This window comes from Mizuhopecten yessoensis, unplaced genomic scaffold (genome assembly GCF_002113885.1).
Source record: "Mizuhopecten yessoensis strain PY_sf001 unplaced genomic scaffold, ASM211388v2 scaffold11101, whole genome shotgun sequence".
In the NCBI taxonomy this organism is placed as follows: Eukaryota; Metazoa; Mollusca; class Bivalvia; order Pectinida; family Pectinidae; genus Mizuhopecten; species Mizuhopecten yessoensis.
The window spans coordinates 1,966,922-1,978,383 of NW_018408880.1; the positions used below are offsets into that span (position 1 = coordinate 1,966,922).

General features: G+C 34.6%; 1 protein-coding gene across 2 annotated transcripts in view; it reads right to left on the reverse strand.

Moving 5' to 3' along the window:
* LOC110465815 (probable peptidyl-tRNA hydrolase 2) overlaps positions 1–11,462 on the reverse strand; it is a 32,498-nt gene that overhangs the window by 14,276 nt on the left and 6,760 nt on the right. Inside the window, exon 6 of one of the 2 annotated variants that reach the window (XM_021521918.1) lies at positions 10,368–10,473. In XM_021521918.1, coding sequence (XP_021377593.1) covers positions 10,387–10,473 — 87 coding nt within the window. In that variant the 3' untranslated portion in view covers positions 10,368–10,386. Of the gene's footprint in view, positions 1–8,225; positions 10,474–11,462 lie in introns of those variants that run through there. The other variant, XM_021521917.1, reaches the window with a different exon arrangement.

Sequence of the window (11,462 nt, forward strand, 5' to 3'; positions counted from 1 at the left end):
GGGGGGGGGGGGGGGGGGGGGGGGGGGTGCCTTTGGCAAACCCATGTCGGGGCTTACACATGGTAAAGGGGCTAGCTACGCGCCTGCATGTTTATATGTTCGGAACATAGACAAAATGTCCAGTCATTTACCTGTAATAATTATGTAATGTGATAATGAGCAATCTAGACTGTGATAATTGATGACCTATTTGATCTGTGATAGTTTGTTGTATTTTGTCATTTTTTATATGCATTAATATACATTAAGTAAATATATTGTACTTTTTATTTAATTGTTGACACATTGTGATGAACACGTCATTGTAAGTGCAGTGACATCCTGCTCATCTCTATGTATTTTTGTAGAAACGGCAACATTTTACCATACTTGCAATTTTTTTTTCGAATTCTGCACTCAATTTCCAATTTCACTTCAAGCAATTATCAATGTGTGAAGATTTTCAATACACATTCCATATCCAATCTAATTATCGTCCTGGTTGCTTAGCAATTTTGGAAGACTATAATGGTTGCATAGCCTTTCCTAACTATCCGAATATAGTCATTAAGGACATTGTCGAATTGTCAGTATAATTATATGGTGAAAGGGCGGGACTCTTGAACCAGAAAAGGGTAGATTTCATAAGAACTAGTTTTGAGTTGGTGGTTGTTTTTTTTGCTCGGACAATTTGGATACTATTTTTTTTTTTATAATTATAAATTGCAATATTCACCCAAATATAAATTTGTACAGTACTTAGGAAGTTGAGACTTTTGGAGAAATTTCAATAGCGTTTAATCCAAGGTATATATTTTGAAGTGTCCCTCCTTGGATTAGCAATAGGATTACAGATAACTGACTTATCCTAATGTTTAGACCATTAACAGGGAATTTCCCCTACAGCGAGTTCAGATACAGTGACTAGGAAGCCCCTCCCCCGTATCTTTATCGTGTAACGTACATTCTATAGCACATTTTTGTTGTTTTGTTTACGTTTTGTTTTACTTCTGGTTGATCACCGAAAGGTATTTGTATACACGGTTATTTCTGATTAGAAAATGCAATTTTTCAAAACTTGCAATATTTTGAAATAAAATTAATTCAATATTTGATCTTGGTTTTTGTCTTGATTAGAAATTTTAATCTCAGTTTCTTTGGTTGTTGAAAATCTGACGTGAACTTTTGACCTTTATAAACACCTGTCAAAATTTGATGTTCGTCCGTTTGCACTTTGGTTTCCAGATGATAACTTGCTTTGATATCATTTGATTTCGATGATATTTCGTAAGCATTTACAATATACACAGGCAAAGGCTTGGTTTGAAGTTGAGAAAAATACACGCATACCTACCATACTGTGCTCTGAGTTATTGACAACTTCTATACAATCAATTAATTATATACACATTTATTTTATGCTATACAAATATTTAGTTTGAATTTTCATCAGTAATTTAGGAAGAGTTTCGTTAATTTTCTATTGGTCATGATGAATTGTCCGAATGGGTTTAAGGGAGGCAATCCCTATACAGTTAGGCGGTATTTTAAGGAACATGTCTCCTTCCATTGATAAAGTCTCCTTCTGTTGACCAGTGATGTAAACTTAAGTATGTTTGCCCCTTTCACCAAATCCAAGAAATAGTTCCGCTTCACTGAGGTGACGTGGTACAGCTTTTCGATAATTTCTTACATTTTGTAAAAGGAATACGCCGTGGCATTCGCCACACGTAGTGCGGTACTCTTGTTAACTATATGCTTGCATTTATCAGAGTTAAAAATGTAATCTTGAAGCCATTCTGGTCGTAGGTCTTTCCGTTTTTCTATAATTTTGTTTGTCTCCGTAACTCCACAGTTTCTACCCTTATATTTAAACTTCATGGGGTTAGTACTTGGTTAAACTGAGGACACCTATACTTGTGGCTTCCGTTAAAGGTCAAGGTCATTGGTGTTAGAATCCTCCTGTCTGATTGGCCGATGGATTATACTGCTCAGTGACACAAAATGTTTTGGGAAAGTTGTTTAAAAGTTTGAAATCCGTTTGACACCTTTGACCCTGAAAGTGGTTCAATATGGGTTATATAACCATCATTGATAGCCCTTTACCCAAACAGTTTTGATGACTAATATATCCTCATTCTTTTCTTTTAGTGACTTTGACCTAGAATGGTACTTGTTTAATCTATATATTACACATTTACATATCACAGTGAATTACCATGTGACATTTCTTGTTACTGACGATTGATTTAATTAGGTCCTCTACTCGACCTCTCGTACATGATTGGCTGGACAGACGACAATGCAACGGAATTTTCAAGCATACCGAAAGTGTAGCTTAGATTTTATTTTTTAACAAGGTAAAGCAGAAGAAAACGAAGAGACACTCAATACTTGTCTATACAATTTTAATACCAAGTGTTCATGTTTATAATACAGATCATCAGTCACTGTCAATATTACCCAGGGATACGTTGTTCAAAGGCTGATTCGCTTAACCCTTTCACCACTTTAGACCATAATGGACTCATCCATATCAATGCATGGTAGAGTCTACTAAAGTTACCCAAGGGTGAAAGGGTTAACCAGTCAATACATATTTTCAAAATACAACTAGAACACTGACAGGTCAGTAAGGGCCCTGTCTTGTGGCAATACATCCCCCATAATCATCAAGAAGCAATCTGCCCATATAGCTGAGCTTGACGTTTGATATGTGGACTTCAAAAAGAATCGCAAGGAAGCAAAATATACATTTTACATGTACTATGATGTGAGTATTGTTTCCTTCCACCTCCATATTTGCTGGGCTAACAGAAATGTAAATACCGGTGCAATACTCATTTGTTAGCTTTGATTTGTTTTATTTAACCTTATATACCTCCATCAAGAGCCAGGGTCAAAGTCAGAGATCCACTTTGTCTTTGACCTTTGGACCCAAATGACCTTGACCATTAACCAGTGACCCTAATACAAAACTTGACCTTGACCCTTTGAAACCCGTAACCTGGACCTAAGGTCAGTTGACTCTGTGTTAAGTTCTGAACAACATTGCTTCATAATGTCATAACAAAATGTTCATCAGTTAAAAGATGTAAAATTTGACCTTGACCTTTGACCCAATGACCTTGACCTTTGGTCACTTGACCACTTGTTTAATTCTGATCAACTTTGCTTCATAATGTCATAACAGAATGTTCATCAGTGAAAAGATGTAAAATTTGACCTTGACCTTTGACCCAATGACCTTGACCTTTGGTCACTTGACCACTTGTTTAATTCTGATCAACTTTGCTTCATAATGTCATAACAGAATGTTCATCAGTGAAAAGATGTAAAATTTGACCTTGACCTTTGACCCAATGACCTTGACCACTTGTTTAATTCTGATCAACTTTGCTTCATAATGTCATAACAGAATGTTCATCAGTGAAAAGATGTAAAATTTGACCTTGACCTTTGACCTTTGAACCTAATGACCTTGACCTTTGACCTTGACTTTTTACCACAATGTGTATTTTTGTGAACTTAACATCTTGACCAAGTTTCATGTATATCGGTCAATAAATACCAAAGTTATCAGCCAGGAACAAAATTTGTGGACGGACAGACAGTGATTACTATAGTGAACTCCTATCCATATACTTGTGGTTCTGAGTTTCAACAATGTTTTAAATACATGAGATGAAACATTCGTGTTAAAAACTATCAAGCTAACCATCCTTTGAACAGCCAGACCTAGGTAAGTGGGCTAAAAATACCTCCCCAAAGTGAAGTTTAGACAGACCTAGGTAGGTGGGCTAAAAATACCTCCCCAAAGTAAAGTTTAGACTGACCTAGGGATTACCAATGTTCCCGAAACATTCTGTCATCAGGTTTACATTGTAACAATTCAGTTTTATTACTGTCTATTAAGTTAATTAGTAAAATGTACGTCTTCCATGATTTTATACTACTCGATAAGAATCCATTCCACTTTTCAAATCTCTGTGACTTTAGGTACAGCAGAACATTGTGAAATGGTTATTTGGGACCTTAAGTGAAACACACGATATTCAGAACAATGGATGCTAAGTAAATACCACATTTATACATTGTAGAATATATATTGTAACTTCGAACAATGAATACTTGGATTCTGCAATACAATTGTATATAAAAGTTAGTCAACCATTATTCAACCATACTGAACAAATGTGATTGTCAACTAGGGAAAACAAAGCGGCAATAATTTTGATGAATCTTATTTTCTAACCATACACTTTTCAATACATTGATATTGATCAATTTGCTGAACATCTTTCCCTTCAAAGGAAGGCAGATAACTCTGGCAATTGAATTAAAACTACAGAACATCTTGCGAAATTGAAACCTCGAAAATATGGCCTGGATATTGATTACCTGCTGATCTTTTTAAGTCGATTTTTGGTGTCATGGTATTTTATTTCCATGTTCTACGGGATATCCAGATTCCCCATTGATTGCAGAATTTGTTCATTTAGTTCCAACAACTTCAACATCTTTTAAATGATTGTAGTTACATGCATAACACTAAAAAATAACTAACTGAAGAATTTATTACATTGACTCTTGGCAAACACAAATATAGCATCATTCTCATAACAGTTATCAACCATTCCTAATAAATATATATACATGTACAATGATTTTATTTCATCAAATATTTTTTGAATTTCTCATATAATGTGGGAAGGAAACTAATAAATATTGTGAGATTTTCTTTCTTATTTCAAGTGAATGTTTCCATATAATTATATTAAAAATTTAAAATTTGAAACTTGTCCTTGAATGACAATAAATTCTGTAAACAATAAACAGTACCTACATGGAAATATTTAATATTTTATCCTAACAACTTTTTTCATTGTCAGATTTATTTTTATACCATGGTCATGTTTAAAATTCCACTTGATATTCATTAGATTTTTAATAGCATAAGATTATCCAATAACTCGAAATTTCCAGTTGAAACCCTGCGACATAAATTAACGCGAGGCTCAATGGGCCTGCATGGCTCACCTGGTAATAATCTCACACTTGTAACCTTAATAACTTAAAAGTGGATTAAAATAAAGATACGGGCAAAATACCATTATCTTTGACAAGTCACTATAAGACATTCAAAAGAACCTGTTAAAAGATTTAAACTCATTTGACCCCTGTGATCTTGAAAGTCAAACAAGGTCATTTAGTTGAACAAAATTTGATAGCCCTTTATCTCAGCATGTGTCTTGACCTTCTGTTTATTGAGATTTTGACCATGTGTGATCTTCTAAGTAGATCAAAGTTACTCACATAATCAAACCTCAGGCCAGGTGAGCTAAAAATAAAAATCCACAGGTACACCCTAGTAGTACAAAAGACACAAAGCCATGCTAATGCTCGGCTACACAAGAATATTTATATTATGGCACAAATCTATTCAATATCCACTAACTGCCGGTTTCTCTCGATTCATACCACCTGTTTCATCATCCTCTGACTTAGAACATATACTCAAACAAGCTCAATCCATTGTTCAAGTGAGAGAGATAATTTCAGAATTTGAAGGTCTAATTTTGACCCAGTTGTTTGATTTACAAAAAGTTGAAACGAGCATACAACTTGAGCTTAGAGTAGTTTTGCTAACACAGACCAGGCGTTAGAATCACTAGGAATGGCCTGAAGGTAGAATGTCCACCACTTTCCTACAGTAAACAGGCCTTATTTTCCTGTTAGATTTCTTATTTCCACTACATTCACATAAAGACAGGTTAACAATTTTGAAATCATCCCTGTAAATAACAAACATTTAGCAGGAAAATAACTTTTTAATATCTGTGTACTGAGAAACAAGCCATTGGGATTGATGTGTCTCTCCCATGCCCCGCTTCAACCATCAATGCACATATCAGAGAAACTAACTTAAAAGCAAAAACTTAATGTCGATGGAGATGCTGACAAAGTCAATGGACCATGAAAGGTAGACTGCATCAAGCATTTGATGCATGTGATGAGATTTACTACCTAATATGCATCTTTGGTCCAAGTTTGGTTGGTCTAGCTCTTATACTTTCAGAGAAACTAAGTTAAATGCAAAAACTTAATGTTGATGCCGTCGTCGTCAGAAAAGCAACACCTTAGTCTCGCTTACGCTACTTCGTAGTGGCAAGACAAAAATGGTGAGACTCGTTACCTTAATCAGATTTGTGATTCATTGTTTGGTTAATTTCAAATCACTCTTTTATTTTTTTATCCGAGACAGACAACAACACAAATTCTCCAATGCTAAAGAATATCATTATGCTAAATTTATGATTTATTATTCTAATGTGTATTGATTGTTGCCATTGTTTAAGTTATTTTGATTCTCTCACAATTAATTAATAAACTAATTGTAACAATACTTGTATAAAGTTTATATTGATCTACATCTTGTTCCCATTACACCATCACAAGTTTTAATTTACTCAACAAACTTGAAAATATCAAAGGACTAGGAAATCGAATAAATCCAAAACAAGGATGTCATATCACTTTCCTGGTCACAAGAACACAGAAAAGTTTTAACTAAAACTAACAAAATAAAACAGATCTTTACATAATAAAGACATCTTCTATAATACCCCATCCCTTGTACTGTAAGCATCCCCTATCTATTTTTCTGATCTGAACGTCCATCCCTTCACCATAATTTGCCGACTTGTAAAAAGTGTATATTATAGCTACTTTTTATATAACTTTAAAAGTTTCTGCAAACATTCTAATTTTCTCAAATTGCTAAGTGAGCAGGTCCTTTATTAGTTTAAATATAGCACATATGTATGTTTATAATAAACAAGATGGCCCACACTGAACCTTCAATTTTGTCGTGACATGTGCCTTGGATGTAGAGAACATAACTGAGTGTGACCACTGGAACTTCTCCAAGATGCATGATCACCTTTATTCACAGCACAAGCTCAGAATTTCAAATAAACATACGCCAATGTGATACTTCCACTTTGTCCTCTTTATGTACAGTAAAACCTTGTTAACCTGAATTCTTGTATATTTAATATATATTCAGTTTTTGGTCGTTGAACTCAACTGTCACCTTGCTTATCTGAACCTAGACTGGCTACCAGCCCCTAAGATTTTATGACGAATTTCTCAGCTGCATTTTACTACTAGTTTATCTCCCCCTAGTTTAGAACTCTAAAATCAGACATCCAAGTGATAAGAACTTTTTGAGTTAAACTTTTTTCTTAATAATTCAATATTCTAGAGACGGTGGCCAGTCTAATCTTGACACTGTATAACGGCTGCATATGTTTTAAAGTTGTTTACTTGATTATTCCAAAAACTCATCTATTCTAGACTAATATTTCGGTGTCTGTGGTATTCTGTTTAGACAGGCTTTGCTTTACTGATCTCTAAGTTTTGGGTAAAGACTTATTTCACTTTAATATTTTTAATAGGTGATCATTACTGTCAATTTCATGAAAAGAAAAATCATTTCAATTCCTTTTTGCATTTTTAATTTTTCATCTTTATTCATTATCTGACTAATAAGATCTTTGGTCACACTGTTAAATGAAAATTTCATAAAGACATTGACAGAAAAATACAACTGTTGAAGAAAAATATAAATGCAGTTTACAATGAAAACAGAAAATACCAATTAATAATAAATTCATGATATGCAATTTGTAATTAGCAAATTATGTTAGTATCTGTGAAACACTTCTAACATAATGCTGGTCCCAGACAGAAATCAATAACAATCATGACTAAGATTTTATTATAATGGTTGATGCATTTTTTATTGATAAAAATTATTTGCACCTGGTACAGATCTTTGATTTAATGGATACAGAGTTGACAAGTGTTGTAAGAGTCTGGATTCTCTATAAGGACCAATTCTCAAAAATATCATCTGTCCTGATGTTATTGATTAAAATGTTCATGTAAAATGCCAAATATGACATCATATTTCAGTTTTTGTTATTGAGAACTGTTAAAATAAATATATCGCATTAACAGAATAACAAAAAAACAAACACATTTTGACTAGGTCTTTTTTTCCTGGGTAATGGCCTCTCCAGGCATGTAATGGGACTATAGTGAGTCAATCACTAAATTGAAATATCTAAATATAACAGAGGTCCTTATTTTTTCAATGCCTGCACTAGGAGTGGAACCCGGGACCTCTGGCCTTACTAGTCTTACGCTCTACGGTATGAGCTAAAGAGAAATTCTCTCTAGCGGAGACGATAGGAAGCGGCTAGTATTTTACCAGGGTGATATAAACTCTATACATAAACATATACTTGATCTCAATGGAACGAAATAGTTAAAAATGAACACTATAACAGGAGACATACCATGACAATTTTATAACTCTCGCACAAGTATAGTCACACATAATATCAACAATAACTTAAAGCACGGTACATATATATAATATCATATTACCTCGTTAAATCATACAAGCATTCCTAACACCCATAACCTCGCCCTGTTTTCAAGAAACAGGTCTCATGCTCAAACTCAGATTCTGTGATGAAGCCCTATTCCTTGTCCCATTGATAAAGTTCTCAATTTTCCTTTTTGTGTTTTCGATTTCCTGTGCTAGGAGGAACTAAGCTGAGATTTGATAACAGATACTGTTTCAGTGTCTAGACTTTTCTTTTGACCATGACTTTAGCGAATTGCAAGAAAGTTGGTCCAAGCACAAAACGCATGTTTGACCATTGAACTGGACTCGAAGAATACAGGCCTTCATGAATCAGCTCTCATGCTCAAACTTGAACCCTGTGCGCAAGTTCCATTCCATTTAAATTTTTGCTAGTTACGAGAAAAGAATTGCAGCATGAAATCTGTTTTATTTATACAGACTCTTCTGTGCAATGTTAACATTTACAAATTGTTCATAATCAGTTGTGAAAATTGCCAAATATCCAAAATGACTTTTTCCACAGTCTGCTGTATAAAGATAATGGGCAACTGTGTGAACTGCTTTCAAGTTTGACCCTTTAAACCCTATGTAACTTTAATCAACTCTACCATGTATTGATCTGGATAAGTCCATTATAGTCTACAGTGGTGAAAGGTAGCTTAGCTAGTCATTAATGCAAGTTTTCAAAATTCATTTTTTTTTTATAAATATTGAAAAAAATGTTCTGGTACAACACCACTGCTTGTCAAGTGATTTTAATTTTGTTTAAACCTTTTATAGAAATACATTTTTTTTATAGAAATATTTTATAACACAGTCAGTATCAGTGGAAAAAACCCACAACTGAAATGTTAGCTTCACATAATACTTACAAGACAACAGAACAATAGACTAAAAGATAACAATTTGACATAGGCAATACATCTTTATCAAATGGGACTACAATACAAAATAATGCCAGTAACTATAAAAAACAATGTAAGATAATTCTGATTAACTTAAAGAACTCCTCTCCGCCATAGAGCTGTTCGCTATCCCAGAAAGAAATATATAATTTAAATTGGGAGGTGGGGAGGCGGGGTCAGAGAAGCTGTGACCTCCACTACCATTTTTCCTTAGGCCTGTTATATAAATGTTAATTAAATAACACACCAATCATTTCCTACCGATTATTGGTGCTTCCCGCAACACATCCCCCACCCCACCCCCCACCCCATCAACCACTCCCCCACATCCTGATTAATTTGTGGAATAGACGTAATCAGTAATTACCTAATTACATTCCCCATCATACATATAGCCAGTTGTAGCTTTTCGATAAAACAAACATTTGACTTAAAACAAGAAAATTCCAAACGTTGTGTTTCCGTCTTTCTTAAAATGCCTCAAGTTTTAACAAAACTCTTTATTGCTATTTCTGAGTGGAAAATCGCCTTGTTGAACCAGATCACTGACGTCATATAATAACATTCAAGTGCTTTGAAAACTAAGATTTAACTTGAAAAATTTGTATTCCTGTGTCGGGCACACTTGTGCATTTATACAACGTATGCTACCAAGAATACATGGTGCAGCACACACTGACAATCTCGACAGTGCCCAATCCAGAGTGGTGGTTCAGACGATGACAATGTATAGCAAACGTATATTCTACAAGCTGGAACTCTGCACACCAGCTGAATTATGTGGTCCCAAGGGTGTCCATTTTCGACAGAATGTACTGTAATTGTTTTAGTGTGATTAAGACAAGAGTATCAAAACGAAATAATAAAATGAAAATGATTGAATTTTTGAAGTTCAGTGTAGTATTTCAGAAAATTGATTTTGTTGCTCCCTTCCCCGGTACGACTTACAATGATTCAGATCTTTTAGCATTAGAGAGTCTTGTACTTGGTTATCACAGCGCAAGCAAGGCCAACATGGTCATATGCAAGATATATTCCCATACCAGAATCGTACGAAGACTTTCAAAGCAACTTGAGACTGCCCGTCACGTTGTCAACGACATCGATCTTTCCCATGATGCCCAGTACTGTAACAGATCCTGCAGCAATCTAGAAAGAAACAAAAAAAAAGGTCTCAATCTAAATATCAATGTACATGTATATCATTTACTACATAGCTGGTAAATCATTTTATAGAGAAATATTTTGCAGAAATTCTCACATGCATATCAAGAACACTTGTAGGTGCGTAATCAAAGAAATATCACAGGTATCTTAACTCATTCACCCCTGAAGACACATTTGAACTCTTCCAAATCAAAGGTTGGAATAGTTCATTATGAAATTTCAGGGGTGAATGAGTTAAAGATTGAACTTTATTTATTTTACAACATTTATGAAAAAAAGTCATTTCAACCTATATTGATCACTCTTGTCGGCCCTGATGGTAATGTGGGAGGAAACCAGAGTACCCGTAGAAAACCCATGTGGTCGGGCAGGTGACCCCCTCTTTTCACATCCAATTGAGGAATCAATCCTCGTTGAAAGACAAGTGCATTATCCACAAAGCCACCCGACCACCCCAGGTATCCTTATTATACAGTATGAAGTTTCCATTTAGTAAAACATAAACTTTAAAGATAATAAAGTTTTAAGGGATTAATAAATTTTAAACAAGAGCTGTAGAACAGCATAGCTCGTCCATTAATTTTTTTGTAAAAAGTGCTAATAGTAATAGGGCCATTACAGGATGTCCCATCTTAGATAATAGATCAGGAAACTAGATGGCCCTGCTATCCCCCCAAAGTAACCCCTAACACAGCCCCACACCCAGCCCCTGATTACCATATGCAAAAATAAATTACTGTAAAATGTAGGACTCATGTTTATGTTTTATTTCATATGCTAAAAGACTATATCAAAAAACAATTGACCCTCATGACTCCACCCCTCTTGCCCTGTCCCTAGAGGTCATATCAAAATTCTGAAAGTTTGGTGCACTTCCCCATACATATATCTACCATGTCTAAAAGTTTCAAGTTCCTACTTCAAACAGTGTAGAAAAAGTTATTTTACCCCTTATCCCTCAAGTCCCCCCC